General features: G+C 43.5%; 1 protein-coding gene across 4 annotated transcripts in view; it reads right to left on the bottom strand.

Annotated features, from left to right (window-relative positions):
• The window catches only part of AMOT (angiomotin), a 61636-nt gene that overhangs the window by 12407 nt on the left and 23929 nt on the right, over positions 1-25300 (bottom strand). For 3 of the 4 annotated variants that reach the window (XM_034649432.1, XM_002921966.4, XM_034649434.1), the window contains 6 exons: positions 24807-25284; positions 20921-21065; positions 19963-20055; positions 17297-17442; positions 2895-3044; positions 1745-1935 (listed from right to left, as the gene is read on the bottom strand). In XM_034649432.1, the coding sequence (XP_034505323.1) occupies positions 1745-1935; positions 2895-3044; positions 17297-17442; positions 19963-20055; positions 20921-21065; positions 24807-25284 (1203 nt within the window). The remainder of the gene's footprint in view (positions 1-1744; positions 1936-2894; positions 3045-17296; positions 17443-19962; positions 20056-20920; positions 21066-24806; positions 25285-25300) is intronic. The other variant, XM_034649433.1, reaches the window with a different exon arrangement.

A 25300-nucleotide genomic window follows, 5' to 3' on the forward strand; every position in this document is an offset into this window, starting at 1 on the left:
TGAAGCGAATTTGACGTAAATTTAATCTACCTTACAGAAGACAACAGATTCTGGAAAGAAATCTGTCTGAAAGGGGGTTCCCCCAATACTCAAAACTTTCCAGGGAGGAAGGAAGCGGGGGTCGTTTCTTTATCCAAGGACCACCGAGGACAACCTCCTAGCTTTCCTGCCTTTCCTGACCTGAAGTCTATTCTGGAGTCGGTTTTGGCAGCGAAGCTCTCAGCACCGAGAACCCTGACTGTCCATTTTCTCACACTGCACCAATTCATGAGCGGTATCTGTCTGTTTCTGCGCAAAGATGACAGGAATCATCCTGCATCTCCTTTGCAGTATTAGGGTTGCCTGAATAACCTTTGTTAAATAAGCACAGGTCACAGGTGTTTTCTTGGGAGGTAGCAGCTAAAATGATACTTAACTGTGCTTCTAATTTGCCTACAAACTTCCCGAGCCTCTTCAAGTGCAGCTGGGGCTTCCGTGCACTCGGTTACTGCCCCGGCATGTATGGAGCACACCATTTGCAGAAAACATAAGACAGGTAAGCTTAAGCCCATGAGGACCTCAAAATCGGGGCGGAGGCAATTCCAATCCATTTAAGTATAGTTTGTAGAAGATACCGGGAGAAGGGCGGAGTGTGTTAGAGAAATGTAAGATGTCTTCCTGGAGAATTGGGAGTAGGTTTGCAAGCCACCAGCTCAGCTCTTCAGCACTGCCCTCCCTCTGATTTGGCACGAGAAGGAATCACAGATAAATGTATCCGCCACCCCCTCCACACAGCACACACATCCCAGCCTAAACTCTGTCAAGCGTTTCCAGATTCCTCCAGCTCACCACGTTTAGGAGAACATTAAAAATGGCACCGTCATTTTTAATAGCTTTATGGGTAGAGACTCTATGGGTGCAATGCGCTCTGGCCTCCCTCAGATACCTAACTGCAGACCCAGGCTCTGTCCATCTCTCCAACAACCCAGGCCATCTCCTTATTCAAATTTAGTTTTTCTTGTTGTTTCTTTCTTTCTTTTCCAACTCACAATTCCAAACAGCGGCAAGACAGCCAGACAAGGTAAGAGCACTGTTTCCTCCAAAGACCAATATTTAATGTTTCCATGTGAAAGGGGGAAATGTCGGAGGCAAATAAAATAAAATAAATCCTCCTGCTGCTTTCTCTCCCTGACCAAATGGAATGTGACCATTTCCATGTGATGCATTCATGGACGCAGAGAACGTGGCCTTCAAATATAGACCTGCTCAAAGGGCAGGGATGGACCCATGTTGAGCACGGCCTTTGGCATACCTGGGGTGAGCCAGAGCTATCAAATGGCGGCCGCCACTCCTGAGTGACATTTAATTTCTGAGTGGCATTTCTCTGGCGAGGCCTCCACTCCAGTCCCGGGAGCTAAACAAAGAAAGAAAACTACATATGTGGCTGTGAGAAGCCGTGGCTCTGGCAATAGAGGCGCGCTAATGTTCACTTGATCCCACCTGCAATTTTTCTGGTTCCCAAGGAAAGCCGAGCTAGGATTTCTGGTAAGTTCATAAGTTAACGTTAATTTTTAAATTCCTGACCCTCTGCCCTCACAGTCCCTGCTTCACCAGATGAAAGAAAACACACTTAAGCAGAGATGGGGGGGAGTGTTACAGGAAAAACAAGAAAAACACTGAAAAATCTTTTCATCAGTCACCTTTCTGTTCCAACCCCCCCACCCCAGCCGTTCAAGCAGTGTGGCTCTGGCAGCCGGCTCCTTACCTCTGAGCAGCTACGGTCGCGGCAGCATCTAGAGCGAAATGTCTCATCACGTTCTCCTCCAAATACTTCTGCTCCCACTTAGTCATATCGGCTTCCAAGGCCAGGATCCTCTCCTCCTTCTCACGAAGGAGTTCCATCAACGCCGTGGCATTGTATTCGGAAACATTGGTGGGCTGAGAGTTGCCCTGGCGCTGGTTGGGGAGATGTGGAGACCCCTCAAGTTAGTGACAGAACCGTGGTGGCCGGGTCCCACTGGAAGAGCCCGCATTCTTGGAGAGGATTACTCTCCCAGCCACTTCAGTTTGGATTCTGATCCAGAAGCAAGGGAAATTCAGATTTTCTCCTAAGGCAACGGGACTCTCTACCTTGGGCTCGAATAGGAGACTCCTTTGATCAGGAGAGAAGCTTGCCATACCCAACTGTCATGCTGCTCAGGAAGTGGATCGGTGGTTGAAATAATCACTATCCCTGCCTGCCAGCATGGTACACAACAGAAACGGACATTAAAAATCTAGGATTTGGGCCCTACCTTGCCCCTAGCTTGCTGTATGGCCTTAAGTGAGTCATGCAACCTTTTCCGAGTCTTGATTTTCTCCCATTTAAAAATGAGGAGGGGTACGGGGCACCTGGGTGGCTCAGGGAGTTAAGCTTCTGCCTTCGGCTTAGGTCATGATCTCAGGGTCCTGGGATCTAGCCCCACATCCAACTCCCTGCTCAGTGGGGAGCCTACTTCTTCTCCCTCTGCCTGCCACTCCCCCTGATTGTGCACGCTCTCTCTCTCTATCAAATAGATCTTTAAAAAAATTAAATAAATAAATAAAAATGAGGAGGAGCATGGCCAGAAGATTCTAAAGACCACATCCAATTCTAAAATGTCTAGGAGTCTATTTGCACAGCATCTTCACTTCTTACAGGGTCTACTGTTCGTCTGAAGATAAAAGGCGCAAGATAATTGGTATTAAGGATTTTGCTGGGACAGGAAGCTAAGGACGCCAACTTCGTCTTTACCATTAGGAGGCAGTCTGGAAGTAAGGTCGGGTGGGACAAAAAACTGAACGATGAGCAAAAGTGTGGTTTTTCTCTTCACGTCAGACACCAAATGAAACACAACCAACCAGTCATGATCTCATTTTCTTTAAGTTCTCTGTACCTGCTGAATCCTGAGGGACTCCAGTTCCCTCTCCAGCCGTGTCCGCAGACGATGCTCCAACTGCTCGCGTTTTTCACATGCCGCCTGGAGCTGTACGAGGGCTTGCTGCATCTTCTCCACCTTATCTACATACACCTGCTTCTTTTTCAGCTGAAATTCCAGGGTGGGAAAGGTGCAATATGGGAACAAAAGAGAACAACGGGGTCAGTGATGCAGCCCCCAAATCCAGCCTTGTGTTTAGATCTCTTTCTGTCCAGGTCCAAAAAAAGAATGAATGGCAAGAAGGTCCTTCGTGATGAGTGGTATGCTGCCTTGTATTTAGCATACAGAGAATGTGATGAGGAAGAGGAATTAGCAGCTCCCTTTTATTTTTACTTCTTTCCCCACCTCTCTGTCTTCCACAGACCTAGTTCCATCAATAGAGTCTGTCTTAGATGGCAAGCTTTTAAAATTATTATTAAAATAATAATCCTGATGGGAAGGTTCTCACCTCTGCTCTTCTTCTCTCTACACTGGAATACTCTGGGGGCAGCGATATCTTACTTTGGTCATTACAGTAGAGAAATTCTAAAAAAAATAAAATGGGGGCTCTCCAGGGAGAAAACCTTAATTTGGTATGGAAAGGAAACCCATCCACCCCACCCCCCTCTTATAGGTGTCTCCTCTCCAAGTGACAGAGAATGGGTGCTGAAGGTACAAGGAAGCCAGAATTGTCTTTTTGAAGTCTGCGGTCCTTGTAATTATCCAATATGGTCATCGCTGCTCTCTTGGACAGTTTCTCCTTCTCAAAAGTGAAGCTACCATACAATGGTTTAAGAGTTTTTAATCTCCTCATTGACTAGCACTGCCCCACTAGATATTTATTAAAAGAACGCAGATTAATTGCAATTTCTGCCTCACTCATGAGCCTGAGTCAATAACAGTGGGCCATAATGTCTCAATTTTATTCTGGGACCCTTAAAGATATCTAAAGACTTCAACTAATGAATAGAACCTAAGACTAAATGAGTCAAACACGATTCTTCCTCTTTCCAAGCCTATGAACCATAACTAAAGGCAAAGGGGGAACCAGTTTGGGACTACGAAATTGCATTCTTTGTACCCTTGTAATTCATAAGCTAAATCCTGGCTCCATTGGAATGGAGGGATGAGGAGGATCTCAGGGCTCTTTACAGAAGGCATATACCTCGTCAGCACTTAAGAAGACAGCGTAAGTGCAGCCTTCCCAGCTTGCTAGTCAATGAGGAGGTTCTGCTTTTCATCATATTGGCAGGGTGCCTCTCTTGCTAATAAAATCAACCCATGGACTCTTTCTCAAGCAGAAATTCCTCCAAGCTAGTCACATCTGTCATTATCATTTTCATGGAAGCTGAGGATAGAGATACTTTCACTATTAAGATCCAAATCAAAATATTATTGATAGCCTTGTCCAAAGGAAATTGAAGAATTCAGCTCAACTCTAACTTTTCAACAAATTTCCAAGCCCTTGAGCTACCTAGGCAGATTGTTGCAACATTAGAAGTTACCTACCCTTCCAGCCTTGCCCACCCCCATTCAGCTGGGGCCAAGCCAGCAGGACCAACCCAACTCCCCCATTGTAGAAACCAGGTAACTTCATAATGGTAATGAGTCCAAATCACTGCTGTCTAGAATGTCCAGTCAGAGAGCAAAAGCATGTGCTGAACTGTCCTTGTCTTACATCTGCCTTCTCCCCAAATCAGAATTGCTAAACTTTATCTAGGTTGCAAAAAACCTAGCTTATATTTTCCTACCAGACGTGTGGTATGCTTTGCCTAAGTGACTGAGAAAAGAAAACTTGAAAAAATTTTTCCCTATACTTTCTTGACATTTCCTTTCATTCCAAGACCTAGTTCAATTAAGCCTTATAAACCAGTTGAGGTGAGTTGGAAGTCTACACATTTTTATCCACTAGACCTTTCCCTAGGAAATAAAACAAACAATAATCACCATTCTCTTTCTCTCAGTAAGCTTAACACTTTTCTTTCCTGAGATGGGTGACCATTTGTAACTGCACTGACTAGGACAATGAAGACTGTTAGGCCATGGATGTCTCTGCCTTCCTATTTGCTAAGCTTTGAATAATTGGAGAGCAGGGAATATTCTCTATCTTCACCTTTTGGGTTCTATAATCCTCATGAGCTATTTAAAGTTGAATGCATTTATTTGTGAATCACTCTGAAAATCCTAAGGGAGCAGTGCAATGTTAATGCAGAGGATTTTAACTATAATTACTCAGGCTTACAGCAATTATACTTAAAAGCAATTAAAGTGAGCATGCAGTTCTTGTGTTGATGGTAAAGTACTCTGGTGTAAGCTCAGAGAACTGAAAAAGAAGCAGTCGAGGGCCAGGTGGATATCTCCACATCCTCCTTTTCTTGAAAAAGGAAACCTTAATATCTTAGCAAAAGCATCTCCAGTGGTAGGAGTCACTAAGCCAACCCTCTGGAAGGGAAAAGCAACAAAGGCCCAGGGACTTTGCTGAGTTGGATGAGGACAGGCATGCAGGTGAGACAATATCCACAAAGAAGGCCAAGAAAAATCCATTTACGCTTTGTCACTGGGATGATTATACATAAGGTACCAGGATCACTGCTGCTGGCATAATTCTCCTCCTACGTCTTTTACAAGAAGAATGGGAATAGCTCACCCATAAATACCAGGGTAACCTAGCAAATGCTTAATCTCTAGATAACTTATGATAGAAAAGGACAACTCTAGGATGCTACCAATGCGAGACCCTACAGATGAAATCAACAAGTCAGCTATATTCTGTTATATACTCTTATGTTTTCTAGATACTTATTTATTTATTTATTTATTTATTTATTTATTTATTTATTTAAGGGGGGGGCAAAAGGGGAGGGCAAGAGAGAACGTTAAATAGGATCTATGCCCAGCGAGGAGCCCAACACAGGGCTCTATCTCACAACCCTGAGACCATGACCTGAGCCAAAATCAACAGTCGGACGTTCAATTGACTGAGCCACCCAGGGGCCCCTAGATCTCATCTATATTTAGAAAAGAACAAAGGTCTGTATGGTTTATTAATTCCTCTACTACCGTTATATGCTTAACTTTTACCTTCCTCATGATAAATCCCTTTTTCTTTTCTGCCTCTCCACTGTACACTTATCTCCTGTGCTAAGCTCGTCAAATGTTAGATCAGTAATTAGGACTTTTCGGGTCCCCAACTTCACCTTCCAGTGTCATCAGAAATGTCAGTGGTTCCTCCTTAGGTAAAGAGAGAGGCCACATGATGAAATGGTTATGGTTATGAGCTTTGGCCTCAGACTGTCTGAGTTCAAATCCTCATTCTCCCACTCACTAGGTATGCAACGTTAGGTAAGATGCTTAATCTCTCTGAGCTTCCATTTATTCATTCATCAACAACATGGAGATGATGATGATGCTATATACCTCTATAAGGACCAAATGAGATAACACATGAAGTGCTTAGTAGACTGACCAGTACAAAGAGTACTTAGAGTTGTTCTTTTTTAAAGAAAAAGTTAATGCCAAATCCCACAGGCTCTAATCCTTTCAACTTTGAATATTCATGCCAGATAGCCTTGATATGGTTTTCATTATTTCAGTAACTCTCATCACATCAGTGTCTAAGACAAACCAAACAGACAAATAACAACAAAGAGAGAAACAGATTGATAAACACAGAGAATAAACTGGTGGTTGCCAAAGGGGAGAGGAGTGGGAGAATGGGCAAAAGGGATGAAGGGGATTAAGAGGTACAAACTTCCAGTTATAAAATATGTAAGTCATGGGGATGAAAAGCACAGCATAAAGAATGTAGCCAATAATATTGTAATACACTTATCATGGTGAGCATTTTATCACGTAAATAATTGTTGAATCACTGTGTTGTACACCTCCAGCTAATATTATACATCAACTATACTTAAAGATAAAAAAAACCCTTAAAGACATTAAAAACACAGCCATTTCTCCCTAGGAAGACATATAAAGCTAAGCCTCGGGACACTTGGGTGGCTCAGTCGGTTAGCGTCCAACTGTTGATTTCAGCTGGGGTCATGATCTCAGGGTCGTGAGATCAAGCCCCACGTTGGCTCCACACTGGGTGCAGAGCATGATTAAGACTCTCTCTCTCCCTCTGCCCTCCCCCCCAAAAAAACAACTAAGTCTCAAAAACTTCATATGACAGAGCTTCAGATATCTTTACAGGACAAGACCAATCACTGGCGGTACAATTAGAAGCAAGCACTAAGTAGCTGCAAGGACACCATATTTTCTCCAAATGACCTGATTTTAGGGTCACCTCTACTTTATGAGAAATAAATATTTTACTTATGGTCAAAGGTACTGTCTAAGAAGCTATAGGCGAGCTCATTCCCCACCACACCACGCACGCACACACAATCAGATATTTCTATTTGACAGCAAAATGAAAGGAAAGGAACAAAGTGGCAATCAGGAGACTTGGATTCTAGTCCTAGCTCTGCTGTTGATGGTAATATGTTTCCCTGTTTTCGGCCTCCGAGTCCCCATTTGTAAAAAATGAGGAGGGTTTTAGGAGTCAGCCAAGCAAACTGGTCAGCAGCAGGCTGAGTCCATCCATCCTCATCCATGTACATACTGGCTATAGATGCCTTTTGGCTAGAATGGCAGAGCTGAGCAGGCCTATGGTCTACAAAGCTGAAACTATTTACTATCTGGGCCTTTGTAGATAAAATGCCAGACCCTGGAGTGATTTTCAAACTGTTCTGTGGAGTCCTTCAGAGTCCACATGGTGGGTAAGTTGTATCAGACTATTTCTCTTTCATGTGTTTTATATGTTAGGGTTCTACATAAAACTTAATTTCCAAAAAAAGATTACTACATATATACCATATTACCTCACTCCATCATCTTTCATATTTAACTCTTCAGCATGGTTAAATAATTTAAGGTACCTAGGACCCCATGGCATTTCACACCTCATTGCCTTTGGGTATGGCATTCTCTCTCTTAGGAGAGACCACTGACCAGTAGGTTTCAAGAAGCAAAAAAAAAAAAAAAAAAAAAAAAAAAAAGCTAGATAGATGGTCTCAGATGGTCTCTGGTAGTCTTTCAAATTTTCACAGGTATTTTATGAATCTGCTCTTTCCCTTTTCACCTTCAACACTGACCAATAACTAAGAAAGGAGGCAAAATGAAATCCTAGAATTCTGTATGGCCACATTCTTGGAGGTAAAAACAAAATGGAAGTTGTGCCTTAGTTTGTGTGTATGTACATGCAAAAGACAGAACATATAATGTGTGTACTCTCCACAGGATCCTAGATGATTTGTTTTTCTATGTCTTCAGTATTTAAGGAAGTGAATGTTTATTTGAAAAGTTTCTAAAGCCAAGGTAGTGGCTCAGGTCTAGAGACAAGTACCCATGCACCTCTAGAAGAAGCCAAGTAAATCCATCATTTAAACCAAATTCTCTCTGGATATTCAGTGAATTGGAGAAATCATTCCATCCATTCAAATTTTCTTACCAAAGGCCAATTTTCAAAAACTTGTCAAAGTTCCCCTTCCCTTGCTTTCTTTAATTCTATGTTCTCCTAAGGTGGTTCCTTAAATCACTCTTACTTTCTGTCTTGATATCTTAGACCCACCTTCCCTTCTAACCTCATCCCTACCTCTCACTATACCACAAAGGTCTAATCTACGGTAGTGTATTCTTTTGCCTCTATACCAATGGTTCTTAACTGGGGGCTACTTCTCCCCCAGGGATCATGCAGCAATGTGTGGAGACATTTTTGGTTGTTACAGCTAGGGATAGGTTGCTACTGGCTTCTGGTAGGTAGAAACCAGGTATACTGCTAAACATCCCACAGTGCCCAAGACAGCCTCTATTACTACCAGTGAAGAATTATCTGGCCCCAAATGCCAGTAATATTGAGGTCGAGAATCCTTGCTCTACACTTCAGCACTACTGGAGATCTCATTCAGGCCACACTTTCAACAAGTGCTTATATTCACATTTTAATGTTATCATACTCTCTTTAGTCACAGACCTTTAGCTGAGTGCAAGATTTCTCAACTCTGACACTTAATGTGTCCCAGACTGCTTTCATCTTTCCCCCAAAGGCTATCCTTTCGATAGTTCAGTCATTATCATCGCTTACTCTATTTTTCCAGTCTCAAAATCTTGAAATTATTGTTCTCCCCTCTTTCCTCTGTCCACCATTCCCAATCTCTCACTGTCTATTTCTATGCGTTAATTCTAACATATCTCATATTCTTTTGTTTCCTTATATTTTCATGGCCTACAAAGTTTTTTTTCTTTAAAGATTTATTTATTTACTTTAGAGCGAGACAGAGAGCACAAGTGGGAGGGACAGAGGGAGAGAGAATCTCAAGCAGACTCTGTGCTGAGGGTGGAGCCCGATGTTGGGCTTGATCCTATGACCCTAAGACTATCACTCAAGCCGAAACTAAGAGTCAGACAATCAACCAACTGCGCCACTCAGGCCCCCTTTGGCCTACTCAGTTTTAAGTCCTAATTTCACAACTAAGTTATTACAATAATAACCTAACAGATCTCCTTACAGAGGGAGTTGCCCTCTCCCATCTACACATAAGCACATGTACACACAGACACACACACGCACAGTCAGTTCATCCGGTATACAGTGGCTATATCAGACTTCTTCAAGTAGTACATTATGGCACTGCTTTATTTAAGAACAAAGCAGTCTACTGCTAGCATATCCATTCCAGCAGTATTGATTAGGTACCTACTATATCCAAGGCACCTTTATACCTCCTCTCTCACTTCTTTAGGCCGGAGCTCTTCTCTCTCATCCATATCTCAAGGTACTTGACGCTTTTCATTTCATCTCCAGCCTGCTATCACACTGTCCCTTGTCCAGTCTAGATATGGCTCTTAAAAATGGTTTTATCAAAATGTTCCTGCCTCCTACTGCCTTAAAATTCAACCAGGCTTACCTTCTTACCTTGCAAATAATCAACCTTTGTATTAGTCTGATAATTCCCCTTTCTTTCTTTCTTTCTTTCTTTCTTTCTTTCTTTCTTTCTTTCTCTCTTTCTTTCTTTCTTTCTTTCCTTCTTATCATGTTTTTCATCTCTCCTCACCATATCATTAAACTGCCTAGGAGTTTTTCCTTTATTAATCTTACTCGATCCTGATAGCTACTTTTCTCAAAAGCCTCTCATAATGTGTACTCTATTATCTGTCATTGTAAAAGATTTTGTTCATGTGTGGATTCATTCATTCATTCACTCATTCAACAGATATTTACTGAATGCTTATCATATGTCAGGCCCTATTCTACATCTGAGAGCAGTAGTGATGTAATGGGAAGAAAGACAAAGTCCTTGCCCCACTGGACAGCAGTATCCCATAAGCCCCATAAGGGCAGGGACCTTCTACTCCTTTGCATCTATCTGAGGTTCTAGTTCTAGTTCATTGTTCACTACCCTCTTGGTGCCCAGTTAATATTAATCAGCTGTCAAATAGCAGAATACAAATGAGCATAGCATAGCTTAGCTATAACACTACAAATATACCAACAATAAACACACTCATTCATCAATGTATTTACTTTGTCTGGCAAGTCAAGGGTTTCAAGTCATTCTGATTCAGAGATAAATTTTTAAAGGGAAATCATAAAGTGGGAAGAGCAGCAGAAAGGCAATCCAATGAAGAATAGGGCAAATATTCTCGAGCTCAATCAATCATATTTTTCCATTGCACTTCTGCAATAATTTGAACCCATTCCCAAGCATTTGGCAGATCTCTTAACCCCCTTCTGACTCAGGAAAATCTGATCCCTGCAAATGAATACCACGTGATGGCATCCCTTCCCTCCCTCCAACAACTGTGGACATCTTTCAAATTTATTTTTTTTTTAAAGATGGCTATATACAAAATTACTTCTCGGGCCCCTAAAGCTACCCATTTATCATAGCCATTTGCAAGGAAGTCATTTAATCACTGGCCTTTTTCATGCATGCACTGGTGGACAAAGCATAGGGTAGGATATTTTGGAGTTAAAAGACCTGGGCTTTGTCCTGGATTTATCACTAACTGTATCATCTGTTTGCACTCTAATTTCCTAATCTCTTAAAAGAAGACAAAACTTGCAAGGTTCACAGTGGGAGATACAATAATAGATTTGGAAATGTTTTTGAAAACTTAAAAAAAACACGTAGGGGGTAGGGATGAATAAGCAGAACACATAATTTTTAGGGAGTGAAAATACTCTATATGATACCATAATGGTAGATACATGTCATTATACATTTATCCAAACCCACAGAGGGTAAAACACCAAGACTGAACCCTAATATAAACTATGGACTTCAGATCACTGATGTGTGAACATAGGTTCATCAGTTGTAACAAATTTGACCTCTCTGGTGGGGAGGTGTTGATAATGGCGGAGGCTGTGCAGGTGTGGGAGCAGGGGGTAGATGGAAAATCTCTGTACTTTCCCTTCTATTTTCCTGGGAACCTAAAACTGCTCTGAAAAAGTAAAGTCTTAATAAATAAGAAAAAAATAGAGAGATGGATAGGTAGAGCAGTAGGCTATTATTACTGGCTGGATGAACACCATCATATGCATACCCTTCACTGGCTACAAGACACTAAAACTAGTTATACAGAACTAAGTCCAGTGCCATCGAGGACATCCTTCATCATGTTTGGTTTTCATCTTCCATTCCATTGCCCCAATTCCACTCACTGTGTCACAGATGTCACAGTTTAAGTGTACTTTCTTTGCTCCACTCCTTTGTACAACTAGCTCATATGTTGCTCCATGACCGTTCGGTGATTTCTGTGTGATCTGAGTTAGCCTTACTCAGGAGCCCCTGGCTCCAAGTAAGAGTTCCTTCTGAAGCAATTTGGTAACACTACCCTGGTATTAGCAAGCTGCCTCTGTCCATTGCCAAGAGGCTGTGGTCCACTGGTGGATATTAAAAGAACTGAAGAGTAGAAACCACCTCTAGAAACTTGCTACCAAGAGAACAGAATTCATTCTAAGGAGGCTAAAGAAATTATACAAGGCTTCCAATTTGGGAATTTAAAAAAAGTGAAAATCATAGGAAAAACTGAGAAAATCAAGCTCTGGGAGGTCACTCCATCTCTACTTGGGGTGGGGACATAATTTAACATATTGGGTGGAGCAACACCTACTTCCAAAAAAAAAAAATGCTGCCAGGGCGCCTCGGTGGCTCAGTGGGTTAAGCATCCGACTCTTGATTTCAGGTCAGGTCATGATCTCAGGGTCATGAGACTGAGCCCTCCATTGGGCTCCGTGCGGGGCGTGGAGCCTGCTTAAGATTCTTTCTCTCTCTCTACTCCCCCTCAGATCTCTCTCTCTCTAAAAAAAATGCTGCCATAAATATGGGAAATGTCATCCTTAGATGAAATGCCCTTCAAATAAGCCAATAATCCATCAGCAGAACACCCTGGAAGATTCCTGGCTGGATAACGTACTTTATCTGAATTCTTATTAACATTTGAAATGCACACGTAATTAGTCCCCCTCAGATCTTCCATCCACATTTATAATCCATCATAAGGACTGTGTGAGTTTTACCTACTCACACAATATGCTATTGTTTGGAGACGATTTTGGATGAGACAAAAATATCTATGCCTAGCACATCTTCCTCTAATACTGGGAAAGGAGACTAGTTATGGTAGTATGTGGATAAGCGTGACAGCAGAAAACTGTCCATCTCCAAAACCAAAATGACAAATCAAGTAGTGGCAAGGAAATTACAAATAAGAAAAATATCAGCCACAAAAGAATAATGGTGGAAATGGAAGGAAACCATATGAATTTCGTTTTGAAGAATTGAGCGGAGTGGCGAAAGGACACTGGAAAATGCACTGCCACCAAGAATTATCACTGTGATGTCTAAATCATCACCAGCCACTGCAGTTCAGAAAAGGTTAGCACTCGGGCCCCTTTTCCCTGAATCTCTGTGGCCGTCATTTTAGCCTAAAGCCAAAGAACGAGGCTCACTGGCTTTTTTTGCCAGCCCTCCCACATTCTGCGCTCTCCCTTCCAGGGCACTCTGCTCAGTAAGCAGCCCACCTGCAATATCTTCCCTCTTTGATCTTGCCAGGGCCTTTTTCCCACCATTCCTGAAACAATTACCCAAGCAGCGGCTCAGCTCTGGATCATCATAAGACAGTAGCCAGCCAGAAGCCTGGGCTGCCTTGAGGCTTGTCAGTGGATATGCCAGGCATCTGTCAAAACTCTCCATTGAGGTCAAAGTAGTGGTAGTTACAGGGGGAGGTGTTTGGGGAGGTCCCTTTGCATGGGAGAATTCCACGGTTGCTGTGGGACACAGAGTTCTTTTGACTTGGAGTTTAATGACCCTCCACTTCAAAACAACCTACGTGTCCCAAAAGATAAGGGCAAGGATGGAAAGGCACCATTTACCTTGGCTGCTACTTGCTGCATAGGCTGCAGATTGGTGGCAAGATCTGGATGGTAGTGTATCACCAAAAAACCAGGTGTCTCCTTTAGTAAAATTGCTAGCCCCTTCCAGCAAGATACCTCCCCAGATGTCAAGAGAGCAGGGTCCATCAGAGAATCTCTGCTGAGCTTGGAAGAGGAAGTTGTGATTGAGGGAGAAGGTTCTCTATAAGCCTGAGGCACATTTCTGTATAGAGCTTAGAGCACAGTGAAGAGTATCATGGGGAAGAGACTTAATGGGATTAGAAAAATGAAATGAATTTCAGGAAGAGCATCTAAATGAGGACTTTGTACAAGAAAGACATAAATACATGCAAGGGTCCTTGGACCATTAAACTAGTCATAATCTTTCCCTGGTCATCTTCTTTTTAATTGATATATATCTGACATATAACATTGTATTAGTTTCAGGTATACAACATAATAGCTCCATATATGTATTGACCTGACATTGCACTTAGTAGGCTAAGAAAATACTCCCTAGACGAACGACTTAATTTGGGGAAGTTTCCCTAAATCTCATTTGCTAATTGGACTACAGAAGTTTCCCTTGGAAGAACTTCTAAGCAAAACTCATGGTACCATTTGTAAGCCATAACTAAATTCTCTGTTTATACGAAGCATAGCAAATGTCTGACATAGCCCTCTGTCTTCAAAGATTATTTTATGTGAGCTATCTCCAACAGATAGAGGACTACATTTTCTATTCATGAATACCCTTCTTGATTTAGAGATGTTCACTAATTTTGCGAACATTGAAGACTCCTTACTAGATTAGTTTCAGAGCTACCTTCCGTAATGTTCCATACCTAAAATTTTACCCCAGAGAGAAGCAGCCTAATGGGGGTTGAGTCGCAGCAGATGAGCAAAACTTCAGTAACCAATTCCTGTATTTGAGACTAAGGAAAAGGAATGTTTTCCTTTGAATATTATAAAGGAGATAAGGCAAATACCACCCAGGAGCAAACCCAGGTCTGACAAGCTGCTTAAGACAGAAAAGAAAATAAAAATCAGTGGATTTTTCCTGAGACACGGTTTTAAGCCCCTACATGTGGTAGAGGTGACCAGGCTTAAGAGTCCGAAGACATTCCATGAACTCTGCCTTTGCAATTCCATTGGGTAGAAGTCTCCCAGCCCGCTCTCTCCATCAAATGTTCCACCTTCTTTAGCAACAGCAACTCAAATTTCCCAACAACTAGACTTTGAGCAAAAGTACAAGTTGGACAAGGACTAAAAAATTAACAATAATTGATGAGCTCATTTAAGATACCTGGCCACGAGATGCCATGATTGAATCCTAGCCCAATTTTCAGAAGTTCTTTTTTAAATTGTAAATCTATGTGTTTCGAGGGCAGGGCCCTGGAAAATGACAAAAAATCTCTGGAACGAATGCCCAGAAAAGCCTCAGAAGCCAGAAATATATTTCAGGCAACTGTTGCAGTGAGGGCTGCCCAGTGGGAACTACAAATTAACATCCTCTCCTTAGATGTATATTGTATATTATTTTCATGATTAACAACCAGTTACCACTGAGCCCTAGGACACAGCAAACTAAGATAGTTGTGGGTCTTTGTCCCCATTTATCTCCTACTGGATGGGCACACTTCCTGGAGGGGCCACAGGGCTGTGTATACAACCCAATCTCAAATCACTCTGGACAAGCTTCTTATAGTCTTGTTGAAAAAGAGGGGCTCAAAGGGTGAAGCATTTTTTTGGTAAATGAAAAGATGCAGGGGTTACTAAATCAGAACAAGCGCCCACATTTTCTCTTTGGGAATGGAACCAAAGGATGATTCAGACAGGGAGACGAGCAGCAAGGTCTAGGGAATGAAGAGTCACGAGATTCCAGTTTTATTCCTGGCTTTACCCAAGACTTGCCATGTGACCACCAGCAAGCTACTTCTCAAACAGTCTCCCAGTTTTCCCTTCTCTAAAAGAATACAGTCTTATCCTTGTCCTGTAATTTATTCTGTGATCTCCTCACAAAAAGGGGAAGTAAAAGCATAGATGAGGTGTAGCAAAAGGTTAAAGGGTATGCTCCTTAGGTCTGAATACCAGAATTATACAAGTATTCCTCATGTTCAATAAAGCAACTTAGCAGTATTTCTGATGTAGACAGCTGATGAAGCAGGACATTAGCCTGATTTTATACAACCTGAAGTTTAATGATTAAGCAAATCAGGTCAAGGACATCATAGGTTAGGTGACATTACCTTCTGGAAATGTATGAACCCACAACCCACAAGCATTTTTTTTTAAAGATTTATTTGTTTGAGAGAGAGCAAGCAGGGGGAGGGGCAGAGGGAGAGGGAGATGGAGAGAATCTCAAGCAGACTACCTGCTGAGCGCTGAGCCCACACAGAGCTCCATCTCACAACCCCTGAGGATCATGACCTGAGCCGAAATCAGGAGTCGGGCACTTAACCGACTGAGCCACCCAGGCGTCCCTCCAACAAGCATTTTAATTCCCACCCCAAAAAGCAAAGCGTATCTGTAAGTCAGGAGATCTCTAGGAACTAGAACCATTCTTACTGCGGAAGAAGAAGTAGGCAATGAATGAAGGTAGGAAAGACAGCTCATACATAAAAGAGCCACAATGCTGAGGGCTTGGTCACTAAACACTTTTTTTTTTTGGTCCCAAGTTTATAAATCTTCTAATTTGTTGCAGTGGAGGCTATTTTTTCCCTTAAAACAATTCAAATTTTGGAACAGTTAGTGAGATGCGAAATTTTCTTCACCAAGTTACACTTTGGCTTCAATTTTTGCTGGAACACACCCATTCCCTGAAGTACAAAACATCGACCAGTTAGTAGTACTTCAATACAATGACAACGGACATGCAAGATTAATTAATGACAGGCCAGCAGCAATATTCCCTCTATTTCACATGAACACAGCTCAGTGTTGCAATCGAGTAACATCTACATCAGCCTAATCAGATACATATTTATCATATGCTTAGTAGTTTGGGGGCCCCTGTATTTGTCAAAGAAAAACTCCATCCTTGCACACAAAGCAACTGAAAATTTCACCCCACCACATACCTACATTCCACAACCTAGCCAGGAAGAGCCAGGACACAGCTCCTGGCCTGCCACAAACTGTAAACTGTCCCTAGGTCCCATCCTGTTCAAGACTGCTTTTATTTCAAAACCAATCTGCAAAATAAATCCTAGGACAAGGGGCATAGCCACCAAAATTCATTTATCTTAATGTTATTTTTGTTTTTTACCTAAGGGGACCAACTTCCCACTGAGTATGGGGAGACAAGGACCATTTTGATGTTAAGATCCTTGGAGTACTTTAAAATATTGGGAATCATCTTTTAGCCCTTCTAAAAAAAAAAAAAAGCCTTAAAGCCCTATAAGGGCAGGAATTAAAAAGTATAGCTCTATCATAGGTTTAAGGCAGGGCTAGGTCCATAGTGAGAACGTGAAGGGGGGTGGTTAGTTTATTATATGAATGAGCAAATGGAAATTGCTCCTTGACCTCGGAGATTTTCTATTTTGGAGCCAAAGGAAGGAACTTGCAGAGAAGAGAAAAGAAATCAAAGTCCACTCACATCAGCACAGCTATAACTAGAAGTAGCAGATGGTGGGGCGCCTGGGTGGCTCAGTCAGTTAAATGTTCGAGTCATGATTTTGGCTCAGGCTGTGAGATGGATCCCCGAGTCAGGCTGCATGCTCCACGGGGAGCCTGCTTGGGATTCTCTATCTCCCTCTGCCCCTCCCTCTGCTTGTGTTCTCTCTCACACGTGGTCTCAAATAAATAAATAAATAAATAAATCCTTAGGAAAAAAAAAGAAGTAGCAGATGGTACCTTCTTATTGGGGGATTGAGTCCCCAGTGCCCTTGATCCCTTGATTTCCCTGCTCTTCCCCACCTCAGGCTCATACGCTACCTAAGGAAACTACACATACCTCTTCTTCCAGCTTGACCACCTTGGCCTGGGCATTACTCAGGGCCTGGTCCCGGATTTCAATGTGTCGCCGTTGGTCCTCATTGGTAGAACGGGCAGTGGCCAGCTCGGCCTCCAGCTTCTCCTTCTCCCTCTGGCTTTCCTTATCTATCAAGACATGAATTATCATTACTGCCATTCTGGAGATGACTCAAAACCTTACCTGAGCAAAGCTGACAGTCATACCCATTCCTAAACGTTGTCTAACACACAGCTAGAAAAACCAGCATATGCAAGATCTGGACTCTCCCACGGGCTCTACCACCAACTTACTATGTAAATTCAGAAAAGTCACTTAACAATGGTTGTTGTGCAGAAGCCATGGAAAAGAGATGTAAAGAATGTGATGAAAAGTACGATGCAAAGAATACACACACATCAGAAGAACAGGTAGGCTTGTCTCTTCAATTTTATTTCTTCGAGTGGTCTTGTATTAGCAAAAGAGCCACTGAGCCCCCCAGAGTTTTCCCTATTATCTCATGACAGCATATTAAATCAATCTAAAAATGGTATTTCACAGAACGTATAAAACTCCAAATCCCACTCTTTACTAACATTATTTTCCAACTGAAGTAAGTCCAGGATTGCATTGTTGGTGCAGAAGACCAAGACATGTGTAGTCATCCCCTCCACCTTTCTACATCCCTCCCCTTTTAACTAGGACAGACCTCATACCAGCAACTCAAAGGAGCAGTTTTGATTTTCATTTGGAGGTAGAATGCCCTTCCTCTGGAGACCATGATTCTTAAGTTTGTAAGAAGAACTTTAATAGGGCAGCCTCGCCTTCCTTCCCACTCTGATGTTACATATCTATTCAGCTGTACCTTGGAAAGAAATGAGCATTTGTTGAATACTTATTGCCTACCAAGTATTGTACTGACTTAGTCCTCAGAAGGACTCCCCTGCAAAGAAAAGTGTTACTCTCTTCTCCATTTGGTATATGAAAAGACAGAAACCCAGAGGGCTTGAGTAACTTGTACAAGGTCTCACAATTAGTGAATGAGTACATAATGGAGCCCATACTTAAGGCCAGGCTGTTCTAAACTCCTTCTAACCAGACTGCCTTCTCCCAGGGTTGCGTTGGTTTGGCCTCTCGAGGGTAAGTGGAGCACATTCCCCAGGGAGGCTTTTCAAGAGGGCTTTCTTGCCTCTTGCCACAGTTCCAACCATGCAGTACCCTGTCGATGTCCAGAGGCAAAAAGAACTAAGAGGCCACAAGTCATGCTCTCTTCTCTGCTTGCTAAGTGGAGTCCATTTTTCCCTCCTAGAACCATGTGACAGCCTTTCCCCTGGCTGTTAATACAGTTTTTATCTACTAAGTTCCCACATTTTATAAACCAGTAGCAGAGCTCCCAGGACCCCTGAAATACCATCGCCACACAGGGAGGAGGAGTCTGAACCAGGATATCTGGGGCAAGAATCCATACATTTTCTCTCTTGTTTTGTTTTGTCCTGGGACGCCACCACCTTCTCCACCAGAGAACCAGCATCCAGGGTCACCGTGACCCCACAAAAGCAACTCCACAACAATTTACCCCAGGTACTGATGACACCGGAAAAACTGCATTCTTCCTCTGAGACAAACTGACAAAGGAACAGGAGGCTCAGGGAAATGAGGAAGAAAAAAAAGCCCCACTTCTGATGCCAGCGCACAACAGAGCAACCCAGGGAGGGAGGGGGATATTGTAAGTGAAGATCAAACGAACTTGTAAAAGCTGACTGGAAGCTGCATGGAATGACTTGAAAGGGTCATGTGGAGGCTCAGCAAAGATGGGGCCTTACAAGTCCCCACCGTGCGCTACTCCAGCTGGGAGGCGCAGGGAGGGAGGCTGGGGGTAGGCGACACCAATTAGGGGCATCTGTAGAAGCGAGGGTAGTTCATCTGTTTCCCCCCATGGGCTCAATCCACTGCAGAGTTTTTATTGCCGGTTTTATTGTGGCAATTGGAAAGAATGAGGCATTGTCTAGCTGGGTGGAGTCTATTAGGGACCGATAAAGAAGAGGATTAGTCCATTGTCACAGTCCTCGGAGTATTTCCAGACAAAGGAAACACTATTATGAGGAAGACATAGTTCTGCCCTCCCCAACATCCTCCAACTCCCTGACCAGAGTCAGTAGCTTGGGCCAGAGCAGTGGTCGGTCCTCCTCTAGCTCCCCTTGCCCTCGGCCAGTATGGAATGACATCATATAACACAGGGTGTTTAACTAAGGGAGCCACAGGTGCAGATTAGCTATTCCAAACGTTAATCATCGATCCCGCATATTATTCCCATCTCTACCACAGCCAGCCCATGGAGCCTTCAACAATAAATCCCTCCAACATTAAGAGACCCCATGTTCACTAAGGTCCTTTTCAGCTAGCTGTGACAAAAGCAGGGATTTTGAGGGGCTTCTCTGGTTTAATGCAGAAGGAGCCATGTTGATGTGACTAAATGTGGCAAGCAGCCTTCTTGGCCTAGAAGGAAAAAAGAAGAAGAATCCCAACTTCATGCTTGAACAGGAAAAAGAATCCCTAGATGGCATTCGCTCTGTCCTGGCTGTTCTAGAAGGATAAGCAGAACTGTGTAACCTTTTTACACCTCTGGCTCCCAACCACACAATACTTGCTGCCGGAGCTTTCAGACTTACTTTTTGCAAAGAGCTGAGAGATGGTTTTTCTAGTATCCTCTGATCCCTCATATTCCTTCTCTGCAAGCTGCTTGTTGGCAGTCTCTAGACGCTCTGTGGAATTCAGAGACAATCAACAAGGCCTGATACACAAACTTCCAAGCACATGGTGTTCACCCTCTAAATACTGATCCTGGGCAAAACAACCCTGCTTCTTCTTGTTACTCAGGAATAGGTGACATAGATACAGATTTATGAATGTGGAGCCCCAAACAAAACTAAACCATGGCTGGGAAGGAGGAGGTGATCACTTAACACTTTCACCCCTCCCTGACAAAACCTAAGTGCAGAATTCTCAATTCCGATGAAGGAATCTATCCCGGGATATATGACATCTTTCATTTGCCAGGAAAAAGAGCATCAAAGTTACTATGAAGTCTTTAAAATCATGTAACATCAAAGCTAGAAGGGGACCCTGGGCAGTGTCTAGTTCAGTTGTCTCATTTTATCAGTAAGACAACCTAAATCCAAAGACAGAAAGTAACATCCCCAAGGGCATCAGTTTTGAAGGTGTTGAAGGTGGTCATTTCTCACCATCTTCCAGTATTATCGTATTAAGGTAAAAATAAAAGGAGGCAGTCACAGAAACAATGGAGGACATCACTATTTCAAGCTTGTACAGCCAAAAGACAGACCTCTGCAAAATCTAAAAAGAAGAGAGGCAGCATGGATTGGGGGCAGGCCAGGTGGGTCCAGGAGTCTCGGGAGGATACTGTCTAATTAACACATCAGCTCATCCCACTTTGATGAAGCAAGCTTGGGACCAAGTTCTGTTGCAGTCCCCAAAACTTAGCCTGGTCTACGTCCTGCAATTTATTGGTTATACTAGTGGGCTGGACAAGCCTTGAGAGCCTCAATGTATACTCCTCAGCCCTTCCCTTCGCCATCTTGGCCAATGCTTCAGAAGTGAGTCCCTCACCTCTCAGATCCCTGTTGAAGTCATGCATCCTTCGAATTTCACCCTCAAGCTTGTTTCTCATGGCTTTCTCCAGGGCCTCTCTTTTGGAGGATGATTTTACAAGGTTCTCATACGCCTCTGAGACACGTTGAATTTCTGTCTCCACCTGATTAAAAAAAAAAAAAAGGAAAGATAGTGGGGATGGTAGGAGCTTAATGGGATAGATGGTCTGGAAGCATATATGCAAATCCTTAATGACGGCTTCTCCCAGGGCTTTACAGATGGCTAGGAGGCCAGCACAACACAGTCAGATAAGAAAAGTTTCCCAGAAGGATTTCTTTAAAAAAAAAAAAGACTTATTTATTTATTTATTTGAGAGAGAAATCTAGCGTGCATTCTCAGGATCAGGGGAGGGGCAGAGGGAGAGGGAGAGCAAATCTCAAGGAGACTCTGCACTGAGCATGGAGCCCTACATGGGGCTCAATCCCAGAAACCTGAGATCACGACCTGAGCCGAAACCAAGAGTCGGATGCTTAATCGACTAAGCCACCCAGGCGTCCGCCAGAAGGATTTCTAAAGTCAACCTTCAGCTCAGCAACTAAGTCACAGGGTCATGAGATTCCCTCAGATTAAAAAAAAAAAACACAGTTTCTGCCTTCAGAGAAGGTGGTAGGAGAAAATAAATTTTCATAAGTACAGTTATAAATGTCATTTCTGGATAAGAATTTTCTTAATTTTGAAAATACTATTAAATAATGTGTATAGTATGTAGAGAACATTATTTCAGAGTGTCCAAAGGGCTTTCACATGTCGATTTCTATTTGCCCTGCTATCCACCTTCACAAGGACACCTCTCCCCATCTTAGCAGAGAGACAAGTGAAATGGACCTTTCCGAGATCAAGTTAGCGGCAGAGGCAAACCCTAAAAACTCTAAATCTCAGCCTTACGCAGTAGTTCAGTTAACTGGACCAAATATTTGCAGAGCTCTTTAAAATATCCGTGGGGTATGTAAGTATGAATGAGGACATTATTGTTTCCCTTCAAGGAGCTTTCAATCTAATCAAGTAAAAGAATCAAGAGAAGGATGCCTTATTCAGAACAGTAGAAGTAAGTGCTACAGAAGTGAAGGGGAGGAAAAGTTTATTCCTGGTTCGGGTGAGGGGAGAGGAGACCAATTTCAGGCAGGAGGTGGCATTTTGAGTTAGATCCTAAAAGCTAGGTCAGATTTCAATGAGCAGAGGTGAGGGGAAGGGTATTCTATTCTGAGTGAGCAAATGCATTCCCAGAATGACCAGTAGTCTCATTTGGCTGGACACTGTGGGGTACACAGAGGGAAGCTGGTGAGATCTGGCTGTAAAGACAGACTGGGATCAGATCATAAAAGGGCTTTAATACCAGGTATTTGGACTTTATCCCTAGTCAGTGGGAAACCAGTACAGATTTTTGAACAGAAATTCACGATCAGAGTTATGTTTTATGACACCACTACAAATCTTGTAAAATGGGAAAAAAAAACATACACACAAAATCTCAAAGATAAAGGGTCTTGCCCCAAATCAGCCCAAATCTGCAAGAAACTAAGAAATTAGACTCCAGAGTATTTCTGTAACCAGTACAGCTTCATTGCACATGAAATAACCACAGAGATATTTGCATATAATTTGTATAAGATAAATAAACCCTGCGGCCTATTAAGCAATTTGCAAATTAAATCTGACTCCTGCAACCATTCCGCATTCCTTCTCAGTTTCCCACTATCCTCCTTAACAAACCTCAGGGTACTTCATGGGGAGAAATATCAGGCCCCCAGTGGGAAACTGGGGTTATCAAACAACTCAGATGCCACCTGCCCCAGCTCCAAAATTATGCCCGAGGCAGGACTGCCTACAAACAAATGAGGCTTACGCCACAGAAAAGAGCAGACTCCAGAGTGTTTTTCTCCTTGCAGATGGCACCAAGATAGCAGCACAGAAGGTGAAAACTGGTGGTGAATGGCATTTAGAGACAAGATCTGCAAGGCCTAGACCTGATAAAGCTTTTGCATGAAATTCAAGTGCGGGGCACAGAAAATAAACATTTCCATTTGAAAGAGGAGCCTTGGTATTTAGTCTGCACTGGGCAGCCTTTAGAGGGCAAGGCTTTCCAGTTCCCCACAGAACGCCACACCTGGAAGGCAGGCCCTTTACTCATGTTGTTCAGAGTACTATTTTGAGATCCGGTACCCATCTTTCTCTCCCCCCCCCCCGTGTAGATACTGTACCCTCCAAATGGGCAAGTTGTACAACAGGACCTTCCAGGAAAAGAAGTCACAGAAGGGCAGACCCACTGGTTTGGTTGGGGGATGATGGCGGCAAGGAAGAGGGAGGTGGTGGTGGGTTTCTGTCTTGTTATTCCCCTCATGAGCCTCGGGCCTTCGTGTTTTTTTCTAGCACCAGCTGCTATCAACCATACTCTTCCCACTTCCTTTTTCCTCTTCTCCCCCACTTAGGCCTCTACTCCACCGCAGCATCGGCACTTAATTACGCCACGAATCCTATTCTGCTCCTCTTCCCTGTCACCCATCTTCCCAATTACTGCATCAAAGATGGGGCTGAGGCCACCCTGAATAGAGAGTTTGGGGAGGGGTGTCAACAGTTAAACCCAATCAGCCAAACTGGGCCAGTCTGCTTTTAGTGCGTGAGTAGGATTAATTTGTTGCACCGATGTGATTTGGGGGGGTGCGTATAGTTAAACAAGAGGAGACAGAAAATAGAAAATTGGGGGCAAAGGCAGTGAGAAACAGTTCTCACAAACCCCATCCAGATTTTGGAACACGGTGAGGGGGGGTGTTTTTGTTACATAAGAAGACTCAGCTGACAGTAAGCCCTCCTCTACTTTAGGACCCAGATCTGGTGTTTACAAATTCTCAGTTTCATTCAGGCCCCTGAAATTTCCACTCCCGCGTGTCTCCTAAGGACAGAGTTGGTGAACAAAACCGGGCAATGTCCCTTACCTCCCACACCTTCACCCTCACCTCCCTGAACAGTTCACATTGTCTGGAGATCAAACCACATGAGCTCCACAATGACAAAAGCTGCTAAGAGGCTGCCAAAGGTATAACCCTATTCACCCATAGCCACTGGAAGCCAAGAGCTAAGGTTCCTAACTCAGGGCACTCAAGAGCTAAAGTACCAGCTGGAGGAGACAGGAGGGGCCCAGGGAAGAATGTGAACTCGGTGGGACATCCACTCCTATTTCTACTTCCTCAGCCTAGGGCTGTCACCTGTCACCCAGCTGTAGTGCTAAGCCCCTCCTGCCCCCCACACACACCCCAGAAAGACAGCAGATGTTGAATGTGAGCTGCAGGGAAAAAACAAAGCAAAAAGGAGGCAAAGGAAGAGGTGCTGAAAAAGAGTTACTATGAGAACTCCCACTTGGAAAAGTGTTCTAAGCCCTTTCCAGAACAAGGCAGGGCAGGATCTAACTTCAGTGGTGAGCTTTTTGTGGGAATTGTGGTTGTACATTAAAGATCCAAATTCAGTTATCTGGGACAATATCATCAAGACAAAAGGTCTTAAGGCTGACAGGACCTTTACCTATACAGGCATTGCCAGTGTTCTTGACCTTAGGAAGAAGTTTCTCGGCCTTCTGGAATTCGAAAACAATCAATTAAGTTTTCATTAGGGCTATGGTAGCTGGGAAAACTGGACAAATATGTTCTTTTCTCCCCACATAAATGTAAAATGTGACTCCTCCTAGAAAGGCAGGCAGAAGGCTTTTTCCAAAGTTTGATCCACATCTAACCTTCAGATTCGAGAATCCAAAAGACCCGCATGTAAGTCACGCAGGTACTGAGTGGAGACTTACATCGCCGTGAAATATATGAGACTGAAAGAAGACTCTGCTACCCCAAAACAGAGGCCTCACCTTCTGCAGTCTTGCCACCTTCTCGTAGCATCCTTCCAATTCCTGCCGCAAGTTCCGGTTCTCATCTGACAGGATCTCAACCATCTGCTGGGCTCTGGAAACAATGGCAAACGGGTCCGCTGGCATTGGCTGATAGGAAGCGGAGGACTGCTGAGCCCGAGGCATCGCTGAATAGGCTTCTCCTGGCTGCTGGTGGTGGTGGTGGTGGTGCTGCTGCTGCGGCTGACTCAGGCCGGGCTGAGGGAGCCGGTAATGATCGCTCTGGTGAGCCGGGGTGGGGAGGAAATGCTGCTGAGGCCTAGGCAGGTGAGCTGAGTGGTCTCCTTGGTTTGGGACCAAGGGGTGTTGAGCAGGAGACAATCTCGTGGCTGGCGGAGACTGCAGCAAGGACAAGGAACCCCCAGACGTGAGGGAAGAAGTAGGACTGTGAGGCCGTGAGCTCCGGGCCGACAGTGGCAATGAGATGTCCTGCGCTGGCCTGGAAAACATTGTTT

The sequence above is a fragment of the Ailuropoda melanoleuca genome, chromosome X, assembly GCF_002007445.2.
Source record: "Ailuropoda melanoleuca isolate Jingjing chromosome X, ASM200744v2, whole genome shotgun sequence".
In the NCBI taxonomy this organism is placed as follows: domain Eukaryota; kingdom Metazoa; phylum Chordata; class Mammalia; order Carnivora; family Ursidae; genus Ailuropoda; species Ailuropoda melanoleuca.